A 25,471-nucleotide genomic window follows, 5' to 3' on the forward strand; every position below is an offset into this window, starting at 1 on the left:
TTGGGATTGGTACGGTAGTTCAATAATAGTTCTCTAGTGGAATGAATTATTATTGATAAAATTAAGTTGTGTGTTCGGGGCGAACACGGGATGCTTAATTTTATCGGGAGACCAAAACCAATTCCTCCTCTCGGTCCCTATCGTAGCCTCTTATTTATAGAGTTCTATACCCACCTATACCCACCATCTATACCCACCAATAAGGGGCCGGCCAAGCTAGCTTGGGAACCAAGCTAGGGCCGACCTAGGTATAAAATTAGGTGGCCGGCCCTAGCTTGAACCTAAGCTAGTAGGGGCCGGCCAAATTAAATTAAAAAGGGATTTTAATTTTAATTTTTATTATGTGGAAGAAATAATTTATTAAAGAGAATTAAAATTAAAATATCTCTCTTGTAAAAGATCTACAAAAGATTAAAGAAAGAGATTAAATCTCTTTCCTTATTTGTAGATTGGTGAGATATTTTATTTTCTCTTTAAAATTATCCACATGTTGATAAAATTAAAATTATAGAAATTTCCTTTTATCAACCATGAAGAGATTTTTAAATAGAAATTTTATTTTTAAAATTTCCGGAAACAAATTAGGAAGTTTTAATTTGTTGATTAAAACTTGTCTAATTTATTTCCTCTTGATGTGGCCGGCCATTAGAGATTAATTGGGGAAATATTATTTTATTTTTCTCAATTAAATCATGTCAAGGGAATTAAGGAAATTTTATTGTAATTAAATTTCCTAATTTGCCTAGGCCAAGGAATATAAAAGAAGGGGTGAGGGTGCCTTCACAAGACACAACCTCTATTATTCTCCCTCTTCTATTCTTTGGTGTGGCCGGCCAACATCTTCTCCCTTTCTTCCTCTTTGTGGTGGCCGAAATTCTCTATTGCTTGGAGCTCTTGTGGAGGCCGGATACTACTTAGAGAAGAAGAAGAATAAGGAGAGAAAGCTTGCATCTCTTGGAGCTTGGTTGGTGTTTTTCTTCTTCCTTGGTGAAGCTTTATTTTTTGTGGCCGAACCTAGCTAGGAGGAGAAGAAGGTGGTTGGTGGTTTCTCATCTCGGAAGATCGTTGCCCACACAATGTCCGAGGTTAGAAGAGGAATACGGTAGAAGATCAAGAGGTTTTTCTACAAGGTATAACTAGTAATTTTTCTTTCCGCATCATACTAGTTATTTATGGAAATAATACCAAATACAAGAGGCTTACGATTCTAGAATTTTGAATATGTTTTTCGATGTTGTGTTCTTTTGTTTTTTCTTTTCCTTGTGATTTGATTGTTCTTTTCGGTTAACCTAAAGTTATTTTAGGAAATTAAATATTAGCTTTCTATAAAAGGTTTTGTCTAGTCGGTGGTGGTTGCTCCCATATCCAAGAAGGTCATGTGCCTCGCCACGTCAGTACTGGGAACCGATTATGGAAATTAATATTTAATGGAATTAATAACTTAAGGCGATTTGGGTCGAACGTGTTAAGTTCCGCAGGAGACCCAAGTCAAAACCTAAAAGAACGAATATATTAAGTTTTGGATCAAACGTGTTAAGTTCCGCAGGCGATCCAAAATTTAATTTAAAAGAACACATGGTAGCTAGGAAAAGGTTCAGACCTTTGTACAAAATTTTTGTACAGTAGAACCTCTAGGTTTTCCGAGTAGCAACCAACAATAGTAGGGGATAGAATCCAATGATGTAGAAGGATCCATAAAGTCAATCCCATCTATTGGGATAAGACTTGGTTGTTGTTATAGTAGTAGTTAAAAATTTTAACCACTTCTCTTGTCAATTCCTGGCTCCACCCTTGGTTGAAAGTATATTTAGACAACCTGACTAAAATTTGTTTTATCATGAACTAGTACAATAGTTTCTTTATTAAGAATTTTCATTTTGTTTCTCAATTTTGACCTCAAATGAAAAATACAGATCAAGTAATCTATACAAACTCAATTTGTGACTTGCAGATTAGAAATCTTCTCTCATCAATATGTTGGACCTGCCTTTAATCAATAGTTAGATTATATCCATTAGTTATTTATTAAACCCCATGGACTTGACTGCTGCTTAAATTTAGGATCAAACTACAATAGTAAATCTTGTGAAAATTGTTCTCCAAAGTTTTTTAGTTGTCAATGTAACTTAGCAATATAGATGATTTATTAAGATGTGCTCTGCCCTCTTTCGTGTTAAACTCTATTTTTTGTTGTGCTTTTTTCACTATTCTCATAGCCTTTCCTTTAATCCAGAGAGTTGCATAGTGATGAAAGATTGTGGTTTTCTTTGTCACGATATAATGCTTTCTGAGTTTTTGATTTAGTAGTAAATGGAAGTTTGGATTTAAGGGCATCGTACTTCATGAGATTCACTAGAATAACTAATAGTATTTTTCCAACTCTTTCTTTTTAGTCTTTTTCAGTCTTGTTTCTTTCTTTTCTCAGTAGATTAATCTACAAATTATAGAGGAGTAATCGAGGGTATCCTTGTTGCTAAAATACGATATCTTGTTTTGTGAAAATGCACTATATAAACATAAAGTAAAGTATTATATAAACATAAAGCAAAGTATTATATCTTGTTGATGATCCGTGTTTTGGTCTCTATGCTTTTTTTCACAGATTGGTCTCTGTGCTTTTGAAGGAATTTTGACCTCAAATCTGAAAGGTACATAATGTTCATGACCATTATCTTTTAGGCAATGATTTCGAAATCCTATAAATATAGTTCCTGCAATTAAATTAAAAAATATTTCCACATCTTTCATTCAAAAGTGAAGAGGATTTGTAGGAGATTGCAAATTGGATGATAACCAACTTTTTTGTTGTACACAATAGCCCCTGTGGCGATCAAGATCAATACAATACAGCCTTTTAGCATGTCCTTGATTTTCTCTTCTTATTCTCTCAAAATTCTCTCTTACTGCAGTATATCCTTGAAGTTTCTATTGGAGATTCTAAGCAATGTATCAGTGGATTCGAGGCGATAGATCTATCTCAAGGTCCAATTTGGTCCTATGATACAATTGAAGTTTCTACTAGAGCGTTTGTAGTTTTTTTTTGTGGTTGTTTACTTTAATTTGCAGTAATGTACTCTTTATGTATGTGGTAAAGAGTTAATATATGTGATTTGCTACAAGTTTTTATATATGTTTTGCTACAAGTTTGTATATAAGAAGTGATCATTTAAATTGGATATTTATGTTTGTAGAAAATAGATTATTGTATATTATTTATAGACAATAATTTATTGACAATGATTTACTATTCTCTAGTGTGTGTTGAGAAATGATAATGGTTAAATTGATATGTTGAGAAATGACAACATTTAAAATGGACAAACGACAATGGTAAAAAACCGGTGTCTCAAAGTAAAAAAAAACTATATTTTTATGTGTATTTTTCAATAAAAACGGTGAAAAAATATTGTGAAAGAGGAAAAAAAATCGTTGTCGTTATCTACGTTGAGAAAGATATGATCGCTCAAAGACAACAAAAAATCGTTATTTTTTTACTTTAAACACAGCGGTTATAAACCATTGTCATTTTTGAAAAAAAAAATTGTTGTAATCTTTATCACATACACAACGGTTCAACTTGAAACACAACTGTGAAAAATTATTATTTTTTTACTTTAAACACAACAGATGCAAACCATTGTCATTTTTTTTATAAAAAAATCATTGTAATCTTTATCACATAAACAACGGTTCAAATTGAAACACAACGGTTCATCGTTGTTTTTCAGGTAAATAGACAATGATTTTTAACCGTTATCTTTGATCGCTTCTATCTTTCTCAACACAGATAACAACAATGATTTTTCCCCTCTTTCACAATAGTTTTTCATCGTTGTCTTTGTGCAGTTTTGTTATAGTGTAGGGATCTCCTCCTTAAGAAAGAAATCCCTCAGTTTTATCTCTCTGAAAGTAGACGACAAATTGAAATGGATACACTACCATGACATGACTTAAAATTGTCCTTAAAATTATTATGTTTTCTACTATCATGATAGGAAGCACTAAAATTATAAAACATAATTATAGCATGCTTATTTTCATGATATAAGAAATTGCATTATGAAATAATGCCTTAGGTTTGTCCTTAGGAGCTTCCCCTTGATTTTAACTTTCTCCCTTATCCTTTCTTTGATGTCTCTCACTTAGAAATTGATTTCCCTAATATCCTCTTTGGTTGCACAAGAAGTGTAGTATATGCTCCTTGCCTTTGCATATCAAGATTCTGACCTTTTCTTTCGGTATTGGTATCACTTGAACTTTCTTCTTCATTAACTTTGGGCACCTACTCTAATAATGCCCCTTCTCCCTATACTCAAAGTATATGATATGATTTTTATTTTTGATAATTGAAATTAATATACCTTTTTTAATAGTAGGGATGGCATTAGCTTCTTCTTCATTGGCTCCAAAAGTTGAGGGTTCATCTTGTTCCGTTGTTGTTGATTCATCCTCCTCCTCAACCCTTGAGGCGAATGCTTCTTCAAGCTCATCCTTGGATGTTAAGCACCTCTCAACGTCCAAATCCTCATTTTCTTGATCCAATGAGTTTCCCTCCTTGGACTAATCATCATGGTGTGTCGATGATGGATCTTCATGAAGCTTGGCTAACTTGCTCCATAGCTTACTTACACAAAATATTGGTACACATCAAATTAACCAAAATCTTGGTTACCTTATTGTGAGTCTCAAATCTTTTAACTTGCTCCTCAGTCCATTTGTTCTTCCAAGAAAGTTTTCCCTTTTTGTCTTTAGGAGTTTTCAATCCTTTCGTTAGAGTAAATTATTGTTCTATGTCCTTCATAAGTAAAATTTTCATCCTTGCCTTCCATGGAGAAACAAGTCTGTCTTTGAACTCCATTTGACCCCTTCAAAATCTAAGACTTTATCTTCTCCGTCCAGCTTTTGTGCTTCGACAAAGGTTAATCAGATAAAGAGTGGTCTCACTCTGATACCACTTGTTATGATGTGTGCGAGCTAGGGGGTGAATAGCTTTGATTAATCATCTTGTTTCATGCTTGTCAACAAAAGGTTAACACGTAGCAGAAACAAAATGCACAACAAAATAATGCACAAGCATAAGATAAACTGATTTACTTGGTTCACCGCCTCCCAAGGCCACTACTCCAAGGACTAGTCTTAACGATCTATCACCACTATGCTTCTCCTTCTTCGATAACTTTCGGAGGCGAACAAACCTCTTATAACACCTATTGTTTACAAGCAACACAAACAACACAAAGAAACAAATATAAATGAAAGTAAAACACTTTACAAATTGCAAAAACTTTGCTTTGAATCCTTTGTTGTCTCTTTGGATTACCTCTTGATGGTTAGAAACGCAACATCACTTTGTCTCCAAACGCTCAAAAATTGACACCTTCAAATAACCTCGAAACTCTTTATTATAGGGTTGCATTTGGGTTAATTTTTGCCTAGCAATCAATTGCTTGCCTTCACCAATTGATTGCTTTACTACAATTTGATCGTTGTCACCGATAGAACGACTATTTTTACCCTCTCAATTGATTGCTAGGAGTCACCAATTGATTTCCAATGAGCAGTCAAACTTGCCAATTGACGTTTTATTCATTGATACAATGCCACCAATCGATTGCTGGAACCCACCAATCAATAGGTAGGCTATAATTTGACCAATCAATTCAATCAGTCAGTTTAGTTGCAAGCCTTCTTTCTCACATTAAACCCTAAATTTGAGGTTTAGGATTAGCAATCGATTGATACTTACTAGCAATCGATTGTTACCTCTATTTAAGTCTTTTTAAGGTTAAACTCTTGCCTCACCTAGTATCTGATTGACCTCAACCTACTAGGACTTTTCGTTGCCAACACTCAGTTAACCTTGATCTATCGAGACTTTATCATTACCAGCATTCGGATGGCCTCAACCTTCCAGGACTTCATCCATGTGCTAAGTGTCTGATTTTTCATGATCCACTTAGACTTCAACCATCTCACACCAAGTATCCTATCAACATTGACTGACTTGGACTTCACTTCTCATGTCAAGTGTCTAGATCATTCCTCTTGCCAACTCCCTGTTGGACTTTTGATCACCAAGTGTCCAGTCAACAGTGACCCATTTAGACTTTCCTCTTACCAACTTCATGTTGGTATTTCAATCACCAAGTGTTCGATTGACTGTGACCTACTTAGACTTCCCTCTTGCTAATTCTCTGTTGGACTTCTAATCACCAAGTGATAAGTCAATCGTGACCACTTGGACTTTTTCTTACTTGCCAAGTGTTCGGTAAACTATGATCCACTTGGATTTCTCTAGTATCAAATATCCGATCAATCTTGACCTACTTAACTCTTTGCTCAAATAATTAACATATTAATCAAATATCGAAACTCAACTCGAGTCAACTCGAGTTTGGTCAACTTGGTCAAATTTGACCAAAGGTGAATTGCACCAATAGTTTAATCTCGAGAATACCCTTACTTCTAATGTTATTATAGTAGCTACGACTAACTATTACAATATGTAACAACTACTCTGTAGCTAAGACTACTTAGGTAGCTGCTACAACTATTTTAAAATAATTTTGAACAATTTAAAGTGATTTTAATAAAATTTAAATAATTTTAACCAAATTAGTAAAAAAATATTTTTGATATAATAATATTCTAGATTTAGAGTTTAAGATTTAAAATTTAAAATTTAACTATAAATGTGTAGCAACTACTTAGATAGCTACTATAATTATTTTAAAGTGATTTTGACCAACTTAACGATTTGCATAATTTATGATACCCTTTTAATTTTTTCTAGTAAAACTATTATATTATAAGGGATTTCTTCTAGTGAAAATTTTGATGAAACTTGTAAAATCATAAAGTAACAACCTAGGAGGTGTGAACCATGTAAAAAAAAAATATTATATCTTTTGTCTATGGTGTGTTTAATATTGTGGTGTTTAATTTTATATTTTTTGTATTCTATTGGGTTAACTCCAAAAGTCGATTAATAGTAACAATTTTTTTTTTTCATATTATTCACTCCCACTTTAACATGCTACAAATCCAACATTTCATACCTTCAATTCTCCAACTTCATCAATAATCCATCCCTTTAGAGTTGACCTTGCCTCAAGCTTTTGGCCCATTATATGCATCAAGATCCTCAAATTTGCAGTGTCATCTGTTCCTCTACACTTAAGAGTCCACCTCACTCCTGGATTTCATTTCAGAATGTAGCATCGCCGACCTGTCTCCATGATTACATCTGCAACCATTAAATGCTCCTCACTTAAGAGTGTGTCCTCCAAGTTCCTAATTTCGCACTCATCTCTCAAATTTTTCAGATAAATAAACAGGCATTTTAATTTCACGTGAATTCGCTTACTTCTTTACAATCATCCATCCACACGGAACCCACCGTGTGTTTTACACGCGTAGTATTGCTACCATCTTTAAAAATAAAAAGAAACTGCCTATTTTCATATGGCGACCTTAGGCATTATGCAAGATCATATCTCAAGAGCTGAATGATTACCACAATCGTTTGTGATAAAGCAAAGAAATTTGATAATGATTACCACCTTCGCAATACGCAATACGGTTGAATACAATAAACAAGACATGTAAAAGCAGTTTTATCTGCTTGTGGATCTTCAATCTTCTTAACTTCAAAAAACGTGCATACAATCAAAGCAATAAAAAACCTATAAAAGAGAAGAAATATCAAAATGAGCCTTGCAGCATTGTGCAAATGCTAGTAGTAAAACAGTCCAGCGACATTTAACCAATAAAGTTGAATCACTGAGAACAAAACAGCATACATTGCACATGATGCTCCTGACCATTTTGTAGCGCCAGGTGGGCTTGCCAAATAGCATATCTGGACCTTGTTAGCAACAAAATGCCGGAGCCATACGTTGTGAGAGCCTAGAAATTCGTATTTGCCGTGGCTGCTTTTGGTTAGACCTTAAGATATATAACATGAAATCGTGAACCAACAAAGTATGGGCAAGATCTCAGCCAGGAATATCTTTATATATGGCATGACAGCATGATCCAGAATCCACAGAAAGTAGGAATTAGATCAGGTTTCCTCTACTTCATTTTTTTTATCATCATCTTCCTCATTATACAATGCATGTAACTCATGTTGCAACTGAAATATGTAAGAAACCAAATGGTTAAATATTGATCCAAGTGATAGAAAAGAGTAAAATGAAAATAAGTATACACTCATGGTCGTGTTTCGGTTCAAACTATTATGTTATGGTCCTTGTACCCTTGTTTGGTTACTTAAGAAGTATGCTCTATGTGCAGAATAAGGAAGTTGTACAACTGCATTATAACTCAAACCTCGACCATATAATTGGTAGTTTACCAAAAAGTTCATTTCTGTAAAAAAAACAAATATCTGTTCGAACCAAATTGTACTGCTGAATGAGATTAGAAACCACTCTCACATCACAATTTTTTAGAAATAAGCAGAAGTTAGTCAGTTGGTTCTATTTCAAACCATATCCTCTTAATCTTTTTTTCTTGTTTTGTTTTGTAATCCAATTATTCAGCTCTTTAAACCAACTAATCCTGGAGGTGACTAGCCGGCCTAACAGAAGTTTCCCATCTGTCAGTAAATTAGGAAACACTCGCGGTGGCCCATCCAGACAGTTCTTAGGCTTGTCATTCTACTTAAAAAAAATTCATGTAGTGTGTCACAGCTAAGAATCGAACCTTAGATACCTGGTTAACCATTGGAAGGCCTTAATTGCTATACCGTATCCTTTAATCGAATCATATTGTGTCTATTACTTGTTTTTTTCTTATTTTCTAGTCAAATTTGTGGACTTTTTAAAATTAATTTTGGTTTCAGCTAAGAAATCAAACAATTTATCAGGTAGGATAATCACAGTCCAACTCAGCCAATCTAGATCATAATTGATTGATTTTGAAAATCATGTGAATCATCTCTCATGTCTTTAGGATATCTTTTCATTCTACAATCTTTCTTTTTCATGTGAATCTACCAATCACGTGAACTCATGTCTGGCCATTTTACAATCTTTTTGTCATGAGAATCTAGCTACCACAGATCATTACCAGAAATTCCCTAGCTGCCTAATGGTAACCTTTAGTCAAAATCACCTCAGTTTTGGAACAAAGGTAGCCTGACCCAGGAAATGTTGTTCTCCAAGTAAACTGTCTACTGTGCCAATGCCATAAACCTCCTCCTCATGGCGTTGATCACTGCATCAAATATATTAAACAAGTATCTCCCTACTGATGCAAACATATATTCTATAAGATGAATATATATACCCAACTATTGAACATACAATAACATCTCAAATTCAATTATCTGCAAATTGTCCCAAGTCTTTGCCTATTTGTTTGAACAATTCTGTCCACTATAAACATGTATTGCACTTGTAACACTGCACATTCTTTAATAATTTGGATCCGAATGAGAATTAATAGGAAACAATAGTTTTTTTTTCCTTCAAACAAGATATACAATAGCTTCATTCTTATAAGTAGGAGAGTCTTCATTAAAGGTAAAACAAATAAGGTAGTGAAGTAATAAATTTTTGTACTGAGTCACCATATGAAATATTCTCCCCAACCTAAGCGAACTGATCTACAAGACTATAGAATATATGTAGATGTTCCAATAGGACTTCATTTCATATGCAACTTATATTGTCAAATGCAACTTAGCAATCTATTCCTTGAGATAGATAAAAATAAATGACAGTAGTCACTATAAAATATGTATGTCAATCTCAATATATGTCAATTACTATGCAACAAAGTTTAAAATCTCATATCGTATCAATCGGCACAGGTGAAATTTATCGTTTTGCCCTATAACTGGCATCAACACAATCATGCAAGACTGCGCTTGCTTCGCGCTAGACCCTGTGAGTTTTTTTTTTAAAAAAAAAATTCTTTATTTTTAACCATTAATTTCTTTTATTTTTTATTTTTTTAGATTGTTAATTCTTTCCCCTTTTAATTCTTTTTCTTTCTCCCCTATATTAATTTCTTTTATACTTTTCCTCTTTAAATACATGGAAAAAAAATCACTATATTAATTTTTTTCTTATTCCTTTCCTCCTTAAAGGAAAAAAAATTTCTTTAGAATGTTGTTTTTTTTGTCTATTAATTTCTTTCTCCTTCACCTTTCACATGAACAAACACAAAAGTTAAAAAAAAACTTTTTAAAGGAAAATTACTTTTTTAAGGATATTAAGAATAGAGGAGAAAGATGGTTAGAAAATATTATATATATAATTCTTAAATACTACTAGGATTTGAATTAAATTATTCTACATATAAATTTAATTTAATTTTAAACGTATTAAATTAAATTAAATTTAAACCTATTTATCTTAATCATAATGTCTAGTTAACAATAAATTGACTTTTCCTCCCTTCTAATTTTTAAAATATTAGTTTAGTCTAATAGTAAATAGTTATAGCAATCAAATATTATAATAATAATTTTTAATTAATATATTTTATATTTGAAGAAAAGTTTTGGAAAAACGGTAAAATTGTTGTCATGTGATGGGTTCGAGTCTTGAAAATAACCTCTTGCGAAGCAAGGTAAGGCTGCACATAATACACTCTTCCCCAGAACTATATTTTATATTTGAAGAAAAGTCTTGGAAAAATGGTAAAATTGCTGTGATGGGTTCGAGTCTTGAAAATAACCTCTTGCAAAGCAAGGTAAGGCTGCATATAATACACTCTTCCCCAGAACTCTGCATTGGCGGGATTTTTGTACACTAGGTGTTTGTTTTTATATTTAAAAAAGTATCGAAATCATATTGTTATAGCACGATACAATACTAAAGCCATATTATTTCGGTTATAAACCGAAACTCAGACACAGTTCGAAATTTTAAACCTGTTGGTGCAATCAGCCTCTAGAGTTTCGATATTTGACAATACACCTCTATCTGGTCAAGTTTAACCAAGGGGTATTCAAACAGGACTTGATGTTTAAAAGTGAAAAGTCTAGTCGGGTCAAAGATTGATCGAATGACTAGTAAGGAAAAGTCGTAGTGAATGATACTAAGTGGTGAAAGTTCTAGTGATTAAAGCTAGGCAGTGAAAGTCTAGGTGAGTAAAGTTAGGTGATGGAAGTCCTAATGAGTGAAGCTACGCAGCAAATGTTCTCGTGAGTGAAGTCAGGTTGTGAAAGTCCTAGTGAGTGAAGCAAGGCATTGGAAATCTTGAGGGAGTGAACCTTAGGTGGTGAGTAGTCTACCGAGTGACTAATAAGTCCAAGTGTATAAAATCAGCTGGGAGTTGATTGTTTGACAAACAAATCCAAGTATGTGGAATCAGCTGGGAGCTGATTGCTTGGCAAATACTGAGCCTAGTCGGTAAGGTAGACTTACAATATTAGGCTAGGTTTCTTGTTTGTACTTGTATGCTTGTCTTGTACGAATCTGAAACCAGAAGCAAGATTGGGAAGCAGACAGGCGCCAAATAGACACAACCGGACAAAGTCCAAGCACCTGGAAGTGATCGAGACACTTGTGTATGATTCAAGCGCTTGGACTTCCAAGCGCTTGGAAAGATTTCAGGCGCCTAGGAAGAGATAAGTCGCAAGTGGATAAGTTGCAACGAAATTGGATCGGATGAGATCAAGATTCAGTTGCCCGGGGCCTATCGAGGTGTCCGAAGAGACCTTATAAAAGGTACTTCGATCAGAGCATTGCATACTCATTCTTCTACTACTTTACTACTTTGTGCTCAAGGAAAACACAAAACTCTACAATCGGGGAAGCCCTAGGAGGGGTACGCTAAGCTCAGGACTTCCAGATCTACTCGAGTTTTGGTTTACTTTTATTATATACTTATATGCTTCATTCATATTATATGTGTTTGTATATCATAAAAGTGTAAGGTTTCTCCACCTCCAGAAAAGTTTCAGAAAGGAGATACGCATAGTGGACTCTTGATTGAGTGCATAGGCCTTGGACATACTAACCCTGGGGCTGAGAACCAAGTAAAAAGTCCTCATGTCTTTGTCTTTTGTTTGTTTATATTCCGCTGCTACTAACACTCTGACTAGAACGAAAGACGAAATCAAAGAAAGCGAGAATCGATATTCAAGCCCCCCTCTATCGACGCGCACAATCCTACAAAACCTTGATATGAAAAGCCATAAAATCATTGCATCAAATATTTAATATGCACAGTTACTGATACGGGTTGTAATGAGCGGACTTAGAAGATGACGTGGCGGTCAAAGTCAAGGTGAGGTGACAGTCAAAGCCAACGAAGGAGAACATCTCCCCATTTAGCTCTGATTAGCGGCCAGTGCTAGGGCTTGTTGGATGGGCCTGGCCAGATTCCGAGCCGTGTGGAAAAAAGGTCGACTGACCCTTAAGTTGGAAACTAGGCAAAAGCTAAGATCTAGTGGGACTAGACAACGAAAGTCCTAGTTAGGAACCAGGTAGTGGAAAGCCCAAGTAGGACTAGGTAACGTAAGCCTTGGTTGGGAACCGGTAACGAAAAGACCTAGTGGGACTAGGCAGTGAAAGACTTGGTTGGGAACTAGTTAAGGCAGACCTAGTTGGGAACTAGGTGAAGGAAATTAGCTAGGAGCTGAAGACTTAGCAGTCAAAGTCTAGATGGGTTAGCTAGAAGTTGAACATCTAGCAAAATCTTAGAGGTACTAGACAAAGGTAAATGAGGTTTCAAGCAATGAGTATTCTTTGAAACCTACTTGGAGTATTACTATTTGTTCTTATTAAACTTTATATTGCAAGGAGCTACTTGACAATTCTAGGTGATTGGATGGGATCTGAGTGACCGGTTGGGATAAATCTCGACTGAAAGAGTCAAGAGCTTCCAAGTGACCAGAGCAAGGAGCATGGCAACCTCGACATTGGGGCAACTTGAGCAACTTCCATGCGACCGACAAGAGAGTGATTCAGCGATCCGGGAGAGAAGGTCAAGATAGGTGTTTGACCATGCTCTAAGTGCCTAGAGGGAGTCCAAGAAACTGGAATCCACTGAAACGTTATCAATGGAGATAAAGTTTGCAGTCATGTCAACATACTCCAGACAATCGGAGGGACTTCCAGTCCACCGAAATAGTGTCATGTTAACAATGACAAAACTATGTCAAAGGAGGCTCAAGGTAGTGTTTTGCATAATCAATTTTTCATTCTAATACTCTAGTCATTATGCTTATGCTTCCTTGTGCTAACGTTCTGCATGTGTGCTCTTCAAAGATCAAAGGCAACCAAGGCTTCTAATCTCTATTTATTTTAAGTTGTCGTGCATTCTTTATTGTGTGTTTAAATTATTGTTTTTTATTAAAATGGTTTCTCCGCCTCCAAAAACTTTTTGAAAGGAAACATTTTAATAAGAATCTATTTTTATTTTAGTTATTGCATCTTCTTAATCTTACCATGATAGATCTTACTTATTGCATTTTCTTAATCTTGTTATCTTAACTATTGTTTTTACTAATCCTGCTATATTAAATCTTCAATTTTTTTTATTATTGTTGTGCATGCTTATTTTGTTCGGTTAATTTAGAATATTTGTTTCCTTATTTCCATTGCTTACTTTGTGTTGGTTTAAAAATTTACTACCATCTCTTAAAAATAGTTATATGCTATTCCAACCCCCCTTCCCTCTAGCCTAAACACATTTGAGGCTAGAGATTGCTTTGCCACTAGTTTGAAAAATCCATCATATAAACACACACTAATAAAGTTGAAAAAAAAATGGTTATATTAAATACACACTAACAAAGTTGAAAAAAATTGTCATCTTAAACACATACAACACCTACAAATATAATGTGTATAAAATGTAAGACCACCTCTATCACAAACCATATGGTAGAATCTTTGTTTCACACGCTAGAATAGTAGAAACACAAAAATAAACAAGAATATAATATGTAAATGGTTTGATGGTGCCGCTCCACAACTTGAAGAAAAGACCTTTCACTATCCTACCCTCTATGTTCAACACTAATTAAAAAAACAATGGAAAAGCTTTTCAACCTCCATTTTACAAAAAAATCACCCAAAACCCTAAAAATATAATTTTCTAATATGGTTCACAATTAAGCTCATTGAGCCAAGCATCTTGCCAACACCCAAAAAAAGACAACAATACCTACATTTTCTTGAAGACTAGTAGATTCTTTTCGCAATGTATAAGGAAATTATAAAGAAAGTACAGTAGCATTATATTATCAGCGTATATCAGCAGTGTTGAATGTTTAGCTCAATTTAATTGAAGCTATATTACGCATTCACACTATATATTTCCCTTTCATTAGGGTAGAATGAGCATAAACAAGAAAATAACTTCTAATCTTATGTTTCTAAGTATCTAATTGCCTTGGTAAAAATAACAAATTAAAAGAACAAAACTCCACTAAGCATAATCACAATCTATCTATAACTGCCACTGTGTCAGTAACAATGGATTGATTGCATTAGCTTCTTATATTAGATAGAAATAGCGAATTGGCTACAATAGTGAGAATAAGACTCAAGATAATGTGGTAAAATGGATTATGTAGATATCTGTATCAACATGATCAGTTCCCACTTGCCTGAATATGTTGAAGCTTTACTAAAGTAAGTTCATCAGTAAGAGTAATCATCCTGCAGCAGAAAGATTAATCAACTAATATTAGGTCCCCTAGGTACATCACCAAATAATACAAGAGTATATATGACAAATATAGCATTCAAATGATGCATGTAAGACTTAATTTAAACAATATGAAATTAAATTATTGCAGTAATGTGTAATATGCATAAAAAACAAACAAGTTGTGCATGAGAGCCTATATGAAAATAAATCATGGGATGCTTCTGTCTAGTAGATGTTTGGTTAAGATTAATAATGTAAAATATAAAAAAAATGTTATGTTAAGAATGTTGATTGATAAAATGCATATTGCCCTTGGTCCTGTGTATTTCATGTAAAGAATAATAATTGTCATTTCATATTAAAAATGTTATAATAACTCAAACTTCTGATTGAATCTAAATCAACTTCCGTAACTAGGAAATAAATTTGTTATCTTTGATAAAAATGTAGATCCGCTACCTTAGCGGCCCCCCTAGTGCCGGCCCCACGAATATGGAGGGAGGTTCATGCAGGTACACAGGCCATAGACGCATGGCGGGGTAAACCCCAGGTCGTCAGTTCCTGAGAATCGACCCCTAGCCATTACGCCAGAGATACCATGCGTCCACCGTCTGCGCTACGCCCTGGGGCTTGCTATCTTTGATAAAAGCTTACATGCAAGCAAGAGGTTTAAAATTTAGAGCTGTGCTAGAATTTCAATATTGGATCAAAACGATATAGTTTCAATACCACATCATATAGTATCTTTACAACTTTAGTAATTTTTCTTTTTAAATAAGTGTATATTAATTAAAAAACCATTTTCATTAATAATTAATTGCTATAGATGATTATTATTGAATTTATATTTCAATTGCTGAGTTCATATTTCAATATTTCATTGTGAGATGTCTCATGCCTATTGAATCTTTTGCAACAGCTATAGAAAATTTTAAATTCTCAATCTAGAATTTTATTATTATTGCACCAAATGAAATAGTCTTAATCCTTGAATCACTTGAAGTATGAGAACTTGCATTTAGAATGGATCTTCAACTTCGATATCTTTAGATGAATCTAAATTGTAACATGTTTGAGTTATGATGATTATGAGCATTGGTTATATTGCATTTATCTTAATGTTTCGACTTTAAATTATTCATAAGTTGTTTTTATATTTCAAAAATGCATAAAAGTGTTATCTAAATTACTTTAAGAATGTAGATAAAATTAGATTTTTCTATTATAAAGTGAAGGGATTAGCAGATAATGACTTTGATTTATTGATACAATATATACATTTAATAATAATAATAATAATAATAATAATAATAATAATTACCCTAAATGTTTTATTTTAAAAAAATTTACTATGTTATACTTATTTTATATTAGCTTAACATAAGTTTTCAAGCATTGAACAATTTAAGATTCTTATATAAAAGCAAATAAACATTTATCCCTTTCTAAAAGAAAATTGATAAATCACTAATTCAATTTCAAATTTAAATGAAATAATCAAATATTTTTAGTGAAGTACACAATGTACCATGGTTTAAAATCTCATGTCCTACAGGGCGGCAAAGGCGAAACATTTCATTCTACCCGCCGATTGATATGACGCAAAGACCGGCACGCCCCGTGGAGGCCACGCGACGCCTCCGTGACTGCCCAGTGGGATCACGCGACCCTTGTGGCCTCATCGGAGGGGTCGCACGAACTAGCTGGTTGGTTGGGTTGAGCGCGGGTTAATTTTTTAATTAAAATTTAGTTTAATAATTTGAATTAACTCTCAACTATAGTTGGGATAATCTAAATAAATTTTATTAAATCTTAATAACTATCACATTAATTTAATATATATATATATATATATATTATTTATTTTAATTATAAAAAATATATAATAAAATTTATTTATTTATCATATGTATTTTTTTTTTAAACTTGTATTTTTTAAAATATTTAAATTAAATTTTTTATTTTTATTAATATACTTTATATTTAAAAAAATACCAAACCATTTTAGCATGACACAATACGGTACTGAAACCATATTGTTCTGATCATAGACCGAAACTTTGATACTACTTGAAATTTTAAATCGTGCAATATACTATTTTTCTAATACCAAAAGGAGTCATGTATTAGATGGAAATATTTGTTCTTGAAATATCCTTATAAGATCAACTCTATAGTTTTCCAACACTCAAATTAAATAATTATCCAAACTAGATTTTTTCTTGTGCCCATCAACATGTTTTGATTCACTACTAAGTGTCCTTGAACTTAGACTAACACCACTAGAATTGAACTGGTACAAGCATAAGATAAGGATATATATATGTCCTTAAACTCTAATATGATAGATTAGCATATGATGCATCAAACCTATAATAAGAAGGCTATTCTAACTCTTAATAGCTCTTAACACAATCATCATCATCTAGGGTTGCATCTATGTAAGCTTACATGTTCAAGGTTTAAGTGTTCAAGGATACATATATGTCCTTAAACTCTAATATGATAGATTAGCATATGATGCATCAAACCTATAATAAGAAGGCTGAGAGTATGATGAAGTACGATTAATCTCAACTAAACTCTCTACATATCCTGATAATTATGGGTTCCATTTTTTCTTCCACCCTTACATCAATATTGGTACTGACCCTTAATAGTTCTAACACTATGATCATCATCTTGGGTTGCATGCCAACATTGATTCTAACTCTTAATAGCTCTAACATAATCATCATCATCTAGGGTTGCATCTATGTAAGCTTACATGTTCAAGGTTTAAGTGTTCAAGGATACATATATGTCCTTAAACTTTAATATGATAGATTAGTATATGATGCATCAAACCTATAATAAGAAGGCTAAGAGTATGATAGAGTACGATTAATCTCAACTAAACTCTCTATATAATTATGAGTTCCATTTTTTCTTCCACCCTTAGATCAATATTGGTACTAACCCTTAATAATTCTAACACTATGATCATCATTTTGGGTTGCATGCCAACATTGATTCTAACTCTTAATAGCTCTAACACAATCATCATCATCTAGGGTTGCATCTATGTAAGCTTACACGTTCAAGGTTTAAGTGTTCAAGGATACATATATGTCCTTAAACTCAAATATGATAGATTAGCATATGATGCATCACACCTATAATAAGAAGGTTGAGAGTATGATGAAGTACGATTGATCTCAACTAAACTCTCTACATATCCTGATAATTATGAGTTCCATTTTTTCTTCCACCCTTACATCAATATTGATACTGACCCTTAATAGTTCTAACACTATGATCATCATCTTGGGTTGCATGCCAACATTGATTCTAACTCTTAATATCTCTAACACAATCATCATCATCTAGGGTTGCATCTATGTAAGCTTACATGTTCAAGGTTTAAGCGTTCAAGTCAAGGGAATATAAGTTTCACGACACAAGATCAATCACCATCGTCATCATCTCTATTAGTAGTTGCACTACTGTCAACATTGCTATCATCATTTTGAACATCTTGCTGGACTGCACTGTCAAAAGGCAATGTCATTTTGTCACTTGTATCATGTCTTTGCTCATTAATTGCATCAAATGGATTTTGATCAATCTTCAATTGACCCTTTCCCTTGAGAGTAGAAGTTTTATCTTTCCCTTTTCCTATAGTATAAATTACAAGAGTTTTGTCTTTGCCTTTGCTTGTAGTCTTTGGTTTATTTGGGTAGGGATATCTGAGAATGTCTAGGTTGAGATCTAGACAATACAAATTTTATGTCAAAAACTTCATCATCATCTTCCACACCGGCAGCTCTTTTAGTTTGCACTTTTTATATTTGTTGGATAAGGAATTAAGATGGCCAACATGGATCTCTTGCTTCATAAAATAATAAATTCTCAGTCTCAACAATACTCCAACAATCCATTATTGGATCATCCTCAATTTAGACGAATCTAATATCCAATGGGTCTATATCACTAGACTCTTATTCTTCTCTTTTGTTATGGCCCTTAGTGAAAGACACATTATAATGAACACATATCATCTTCTCTAAACAATAATAAGAAAGATGATTTTACACAAACAAAGAACAAAGTTATCAATTTCTTTTGTAACCACATCCAAACATTGTTTGCCAGTGATCTATACTAGAAACATTTTGAAGTTTATGTTGACCATCCATATTATAACTACCACTCAGTTGTATGATAAATAGCAACACCCAACAACATCTAAGTTTTTATCCCACTAAGGGGGTCAGTTATATATATCCTCCTATTCATTGGGCTCAACCCCTTAACATCCTCATCTATATTTAAATAAATTTTATTTTATATTATCAATGCTAACCAAGTCTTCTTTAGTCTTTCTCTTCTTCAATTAATGTATGTATTTATCATGTTCTCACATAGCCGAACTAGAGTTTTTTTTTTATCACCTAAGTACATTCCCATACCAGCTTTAAATACATTGCTTGGAATTTTCCCTCGATAAACACAATCCCAACTTTCTTTTTTATATTCTCATTTTCTATCTAGTCTATCTTTGTATGTTTGCACATCTACCTTAACATCCTCATCTTTGCAACTCTCATCTTTTGTTTGTGTGCTTAATTCATAACCCAACAATCAACTCCATGTACATAGCACTTCTAACCATTTTTTTATAAAACATCTCTTTAAACTTTAGAGGTACCTCATGATCACAAATAACACTTGACATTCTCCTCCATTTCAATAATCTTATTTAATGTAAAACATCTATCAATCCCTCCCCTTCGTCTTTTTATAAAACTAATTGTAAATATTTAAATCTCTCAATTAAAGATAACTATCATATCCTATGTTAACAATTGACTTGATACGTCTACTACTATTAAACTTAAATTCTATATATTCTCTCTTTAGTCTAGTAAGCCTATTTCACCCCGATTCAAGCTTAGTATTCTCCATATGAATCATCGATCAACATAATATCATCTGAGTTCATCCATAGTTAATATAAAAAGATATATACTTAGAGAGTTGATCGATGTAACTCTTATCTAATTAGATGTGTAACTTCTATTATTGACTGTTCAGACATGAATCCAAATTATATTCTAGTCACCTTGGTCTTCTTTCTTAATCCTTTTGTTATCACTTTTTAACAAGTTTAATGGTAAGACTGAGGTTAAAGATCCTATAATTCACACAATTTTGTTCATCTTCTTTCTTTTTATACAAGGGATTAAAGTATTTATCCAATTTTCTTCGTTTTCAATATCAAGTTGAATAAATTCATAAGTCATTCAATACCCTATTTCTCTAGAGACTTTTATACCTCTATTGAAATATCATTTAGTATACTATTTTTCTATTTTACATCTTATTTAACACTTATTCTACTTAAAAAATAAATAAATTTCTAGTAGTCCTCTGACCTACTTAAATTTCTTAAACTAAGTTAATCGCCTAAACCTTTATCGAAAATAGCTCTTACATCGTCCTTTATTTCCTCATCTTCACTAGTATCCTATTGGATTCATCTTTAATGCATCGTATTTGAATAAGATCCCTTATTTTCCTATCTATCATTCCTAACACTTGGATTGATATCCATAGGAATATCAACCGGCTTCGTTCCAAGCAATCCAGTTTATTTGAATAAATCTGTAGCATACTTACGTTGGCATAATAAAACTCTAGATTTGTTGTGAGCAATTTCAATTCCCAAGAAATACTTAGGGCGTCTCATATCCTTAGTAATAAAGTGTTGCTATAAATACTTCTTAGTTTCGTCAATCCCACATATATCACTGCCGGATATTAGGATGTCATCAACATAAATAATAAGAATGATAATCTCATTCATGCTATATCATACAAACACAGAATGATCAAATTTGCACTGCTTAAAGTGAGCAACTTTGATTATATTATTGAATTTATCAAACCAAGCTCTGGGGCTTTGTTTGAGACCATAAATAGTCTTTTTAAGTCTACAAACCATAGTAGCATTCTCCCCCTAGCAACATACCCTAGAGGTTGCTCCACAAAAAGGATCTCGTGTAAATCGCTATAAAGGAAGGCATTTCTCACATCTAGTTAATACATTGGCCAAGATTGATTGACATCCAAGGAGAACATAACTCTAATAAAATTCAAGTGGACAGTAGGAAAGAAACGTATCAAAGTAGTCAACACCATAAGTTTGGATAAATCCTTTGGCCACTAGGCAAGCTTTGTATTGATCAATAGTACCGTCAGCTTTATACTTCAAGATAAACAGCTAACAAGAAGCAACAATATCAGCAGTAGGTGGTGCAGGCACAAGCTCCCAAGTACTACGAGAGGTAAGGGCGGACATTTCTTCATCTATTGTAGTCTGCCAAGCAGAATTTTGACAAGCCTCATAGTAAAAAGTTGGAACCTCTGTAGATAAGAGAGAAACAACAAAGCATGGATACAGGACCAAGATAATCAAATGAGATATGGTTAGACAAAGGATGTAGTGCAAGAACGAATACCTTTACGAAGAGCAATGGGTAGATTAATATCGGATGGGCGAGGAGTATCTGGAGCTACAGTAAGAGGAGGCTAGGGACATGAGATAGGTTCTGACTGAGAATGCCTTATACACCTGCAATGGTTTAGGTGACGGAGCATCTGTAGTGGAAAACATGGATGGTGAGATAGGTAATGGAGGAGATACTAATGTATCAGGAGCCAGATGGGGGAAAATAAGGTTATGACTTAAAAAATGTAACATCAATACTGGTGTAACTACGTTTTGTGAGCAGATCAAGGTAACAATATCCTTTTTGTGTACGAGAATATCCAAGCAAGTTGCATTTAATAGAGCGAGGAGACAATTTATCCAAACCATGAGTAAAATTATATACAAAACAAACACAACTAAATATGCGAGGAGGCATAGAGAAAATAGGATTATCAGAATGAAGACATGAGAATGGGATATCCCCACATAACACAGTAGATGACATCTTATTTATGAGGAAGTAAGCTGTGAGGACAGCATCACCCCACAAATACTTAGGGATATGCATGTGACATAGAAGTATATGAGCTACGTCTAAAATATGACGATGTTTGCATTCATCAACCCCATTTTGTTGGGAAGTGTATAAGCAAGATATTTGATAAATTATGCCATAAGAATTACAAAATGTAGAAATAGTTTACTGAGTGAAGTCAAGTGCATTATCAGTACAAAGAGTGAGCAGGTCAACAGAATATTGGGTTTTTATTTCATTATAAAATGATATAGAACATTAGGAACCCCACTTCTATTTTTGAGTAAATATAACCACGTCATATAGGAATAATCATCATCAAAAATTATAAAATACTAAAAGCTCCTCTAGACTCAACTCTGCTAGGTCCCCAAACATCACAATAAACAAGTTTAAAAGGAAAAGAACTACATTTATCAACTTTAAAAGGGAAGACGTGCAATGGTGTTTGTCGAACTCATAGGACTTGCATTGAAAATCAGTAGAATGAACAGGAACCAAATTTTTAAGAGGGAAAGGAGATGGGTGACCTAGACAACAATGCCACTGATAAGGAAACACCGTTGCTGAGAGTGCACGGGAACATGCAGGCATAACCGAATCTAGATAGTATAGGCCATCACGCTTATGTCCTCCACCAATCTTCGTCTTCGTTTACGTGTCCTGAAAGATAAAATAGGATGAATAAAATGATACAGAAAAGTTGTGAGTTTTTTGAGTCATCTTATGGACAGTAAACTAATAGGAAATTTCAGTGCGAAAAGAACATTATCAAGAGTGATATTTGTAGTGAGCCTGACAACACCTAATCCCTCAATTGGATAATAGATGTCATTGGTTAGACGTACGGGGATAAAGATGAGGAAATAAAAGAGGAAGAGAAAACGGACTTATTACCATTAATATGTGCAGAAGCATTGGAATCCAACATCCAAGACTTACCATGAAATACTGCAAACGCACCCGTAGAGGATGAGGCAGTAGTGGCAGAAGGAATGCAAGCAAAAGAGTAAAACAATTTCTTATAATCAATACGAGAAACAGAGACCATATCGTCATCAGGTGATTGAGTCGATGGTTCGGTAGAAGCACTGTTAATCCAATCAGGCTTACAAAACTTCACCTAACACTTAGAACGACCACAATAAACACGAGCGACCACCCCCGGTGGCATCAGTTCCACAACCACGACCACAACTATTATTACGACCCTGAGAGAACCCCCAACCACAAGAAGCCATAGCCGAAGTGCCTGAAGATGGGTAAGAACGGGTGTCAAGACAACTCATGATCACACGAAAAACCTGAGACAGAGCATTCGTTAACATAGGAATGTTATCACTTGATAGTAGATTATCTCGAACCAGTCATAAAGTGGAATCTAAACCAGATAGGAACTTTGCGATCAAGAAATCCTCCCACCTGTTCTTTTGAGTCTGAACATCATAGAGGATGGTATAGTAGAATTTCATTGGTAGCCCCCTTAAGAGTAGCAAAATAGTTACTAATAGACTGATCGTCTTGGCGAAGAGCAAAAAGTTTTTCAAATAATTTGAAAATACGAGAAACATTCTTGTCATTCAAATACATGCCCCATAAGGCATCCCACATCTCTTTGGCAGTTTTCATGAACATAATATTAGTGCTTACGGACTCCTCCATATTGTTGAGGAGCCAAGCCATAACAAAACAATGGTCCAAAACCCAATCTAAATATTTCAGATCTTTAGGATTAGGAGGAGGGTCGGACAGAATATGCTCCTTGTGGGAACCTGGAATAGTTCAAACGAACGTGATCATAAGAGATGGTCCATTAAATTTAATAGTGGTAGCCAAATTAGATTTAGAATCCGAAGACGTTATTGTAGGAGAAGATCAGAGGCAGAAACCTAGTAGATTAGAGCGACGGCGGTAGTGGCAGAGTTTCAAGTAGTGGTGGCATGAGGATCATTAGTAGCAGAAGAAAAAAAATGATGAAAGGTTAGTCAAAGAAGGATCAACTTTCGACAGAAATAAATAATGCTCGAGAATGAGATGAAATAATTTTTCAGTATCTGTATTCACTTATGTATAGGTATTTATATACATCATCCTATAATTATGTTTATCAATTACAATCCCTATAATTAAGCAATTGCACGGTCCAAGATCAATCCCTATAATTAAGATAACTGCACGGTCAAAGATAAGATGCAATCCCTACAATTAAGCTAATTACACATTCAAACACAAGATGCTATAATCATTCAACAATTGTGAATAATAAGGTTGAGAATAATCCCATAGATGTTTGTTATTTTTTCTTTTGAGACTAACTAGTTTAATTACTTTTGTGAGGCTTTTTTGTGAGGATTGTGTGAAATCTCGATTGGCTTAATAAGTGTGGAGCTTTGTTGCCACACAAGCAGAATTTCTAAGAAAGAAAATTGACACTGTGACACCTAGCAACATGTTTTGTATAAAGCCACCCACCAGGTCTCAAAATAGACGACCTCTTCTTTACCATTATATACATTGTTGTAATATTTACAAGCACAATCACTAGGAAATAATTCACACCAATGTACCCATCTATATGAAATGTTTAGGTGGAAAAAAACTTGCTTTGTGCATTATAGAGTGGTACTTCATTCCCACCCAAATGATAAACTATACTAACTGAATTTGATATGACATTCTTCTCTTCTCATGAATGTTGCACGCATCATCCTTGGATGGCCAAAGAGGATTATCTTACTAAATGAAGATGAAACAAGTCATTAGGAGTTGAGTTTTTTATAGTGGAGGACATGATGCAATAAAAAATTGCTTTTTTAGATATAAATTGATCTAATTAAATTGACTGGTTTCTACTTCAAATTTTAAACATAAAAATTCATGTTTCTGTAGTTTTACTATTTTTAACAAAGATTAGCATACTTTACAAAAAGACCAAACTATTATAAGACCTATAAAAGAGGTCTGACATACTACTAATTCAATCATCAATAGAGATTTCGTTTCTACAAATTACAGTTCTCTCATTGTGAGATTGCAGCTGAAGCACATGGTCTCCACCCATACTTTATCACAATAGCTACTGTAAGTCAACAATTACTGTAACTGAAAAATATGTTATACGAGTGTGCATTGAACTCATTATTGAAACCTGAACATCGAAAGTAATTATTGCACCATGATTTTGTTCAAGAAGCATCATGGGAAGTGTGAATAAAATAGATTATTTATAACAGTGATGTCACTATCTTATGAATCAACATAGGGTCTACTGTTTTCTTTTTTGTTTGTTTTTTCTTTATCTCTATGAAAAGGACATCATGCTTTTTACGTCTATCTATTAAGCAGAATTTGATGTTTTCTAAGAAATCCTAATAATTCTAGTATTCTAGTAGGAGCAAGGTTCAGAATATCGTGTCATACCAAAGTTTTGGTCTTAGACAGGAACAATACTATTTTGATATTGTGCCCATGTTTCGATACACGATACTGGTAATCAAGGTTTAAAATTTTGACCTGTGCCAAGGTTTCGGTTTCAAACCTAAATGATACGGTTTTGGTATCGTATCATGCTGTACCGATATGATTTCGGTATTTTTTTTATTTATATATAGTAATTATAAGATAAATATGTTTATGGTGTATATAAAAATAAGTTGAATATTGATTTTGTATAAGTTCTTAATTATTGAACAATTTAATATTATTAGAAAAATTAATTAAATATAGTTTTCTTTAAATAGAATTGATCTATCAATAACTCAAATTAAAATTGATCTATCTATACTAATAAGTATATAAATTAATACAAAGATATTACTTTATATATAATAATTATATAA

At 33.5% G+C, this 25,471-nt stretch overlaps 1 protein-coding gene across 6 annotated transcripts in view; it reads right to left on the reverse strand.

Annotated features, from left to right (window-relative positions):
* Window positions 1-7,603: 7,603 nt before the first annotated feature.
* Window positions 7,604-25,471, reverse strand: part of LOC121969769 (serine/threonine-protein kinase OSR1-like) — a 77,565-nt gene continuing 59,697 nt past the window's right edge. For 2 of the 6 annotated variants that reach the window (XM_042520011.1, XM_042520009.1), the window contains 2 exons: window positions 14,579-14,630; window positions 7,604-8,137 (listed from right to left, as the gene is read on the reverse strand). In XM_042520011.1, the coding sequence (XP_042375945.1) occupies window positions 8,066-8,137; window positions 14,579-14,630 (124 nt within the window). In that variant the 3' untranslated portion in view covers window positions 7,604-8,065. Of the gene's footprint in view, window positions 8,138-14,578; window positions 14,631-21,125; window positions 21,265-22,162; window positions 22,296-25,471 lie in introns of those variants that run through there. The other 4 variants (XR_006108644.1, XM_042520010.1, XR_006108646.1 and 1 more) reach the window with 4 other exon arrangements.

The sequence above is a fragment of the Zingiber officinale genome, chromosome 4A (genome assembly GCF_018446385.1).
Source record: "Zingiber officinale cultivar Zhangliang chromosome 4A, Zo_v1.1, whole genome shotgun sequence".
NCBI classification, from domain to species: domain Eukaryota; kingdom Viridiplantae; phylum Streptophyta; class Magnoliopsida; order Zingiberales; family Zingiberaceae; genus Zingiber; species Zingiber officinale.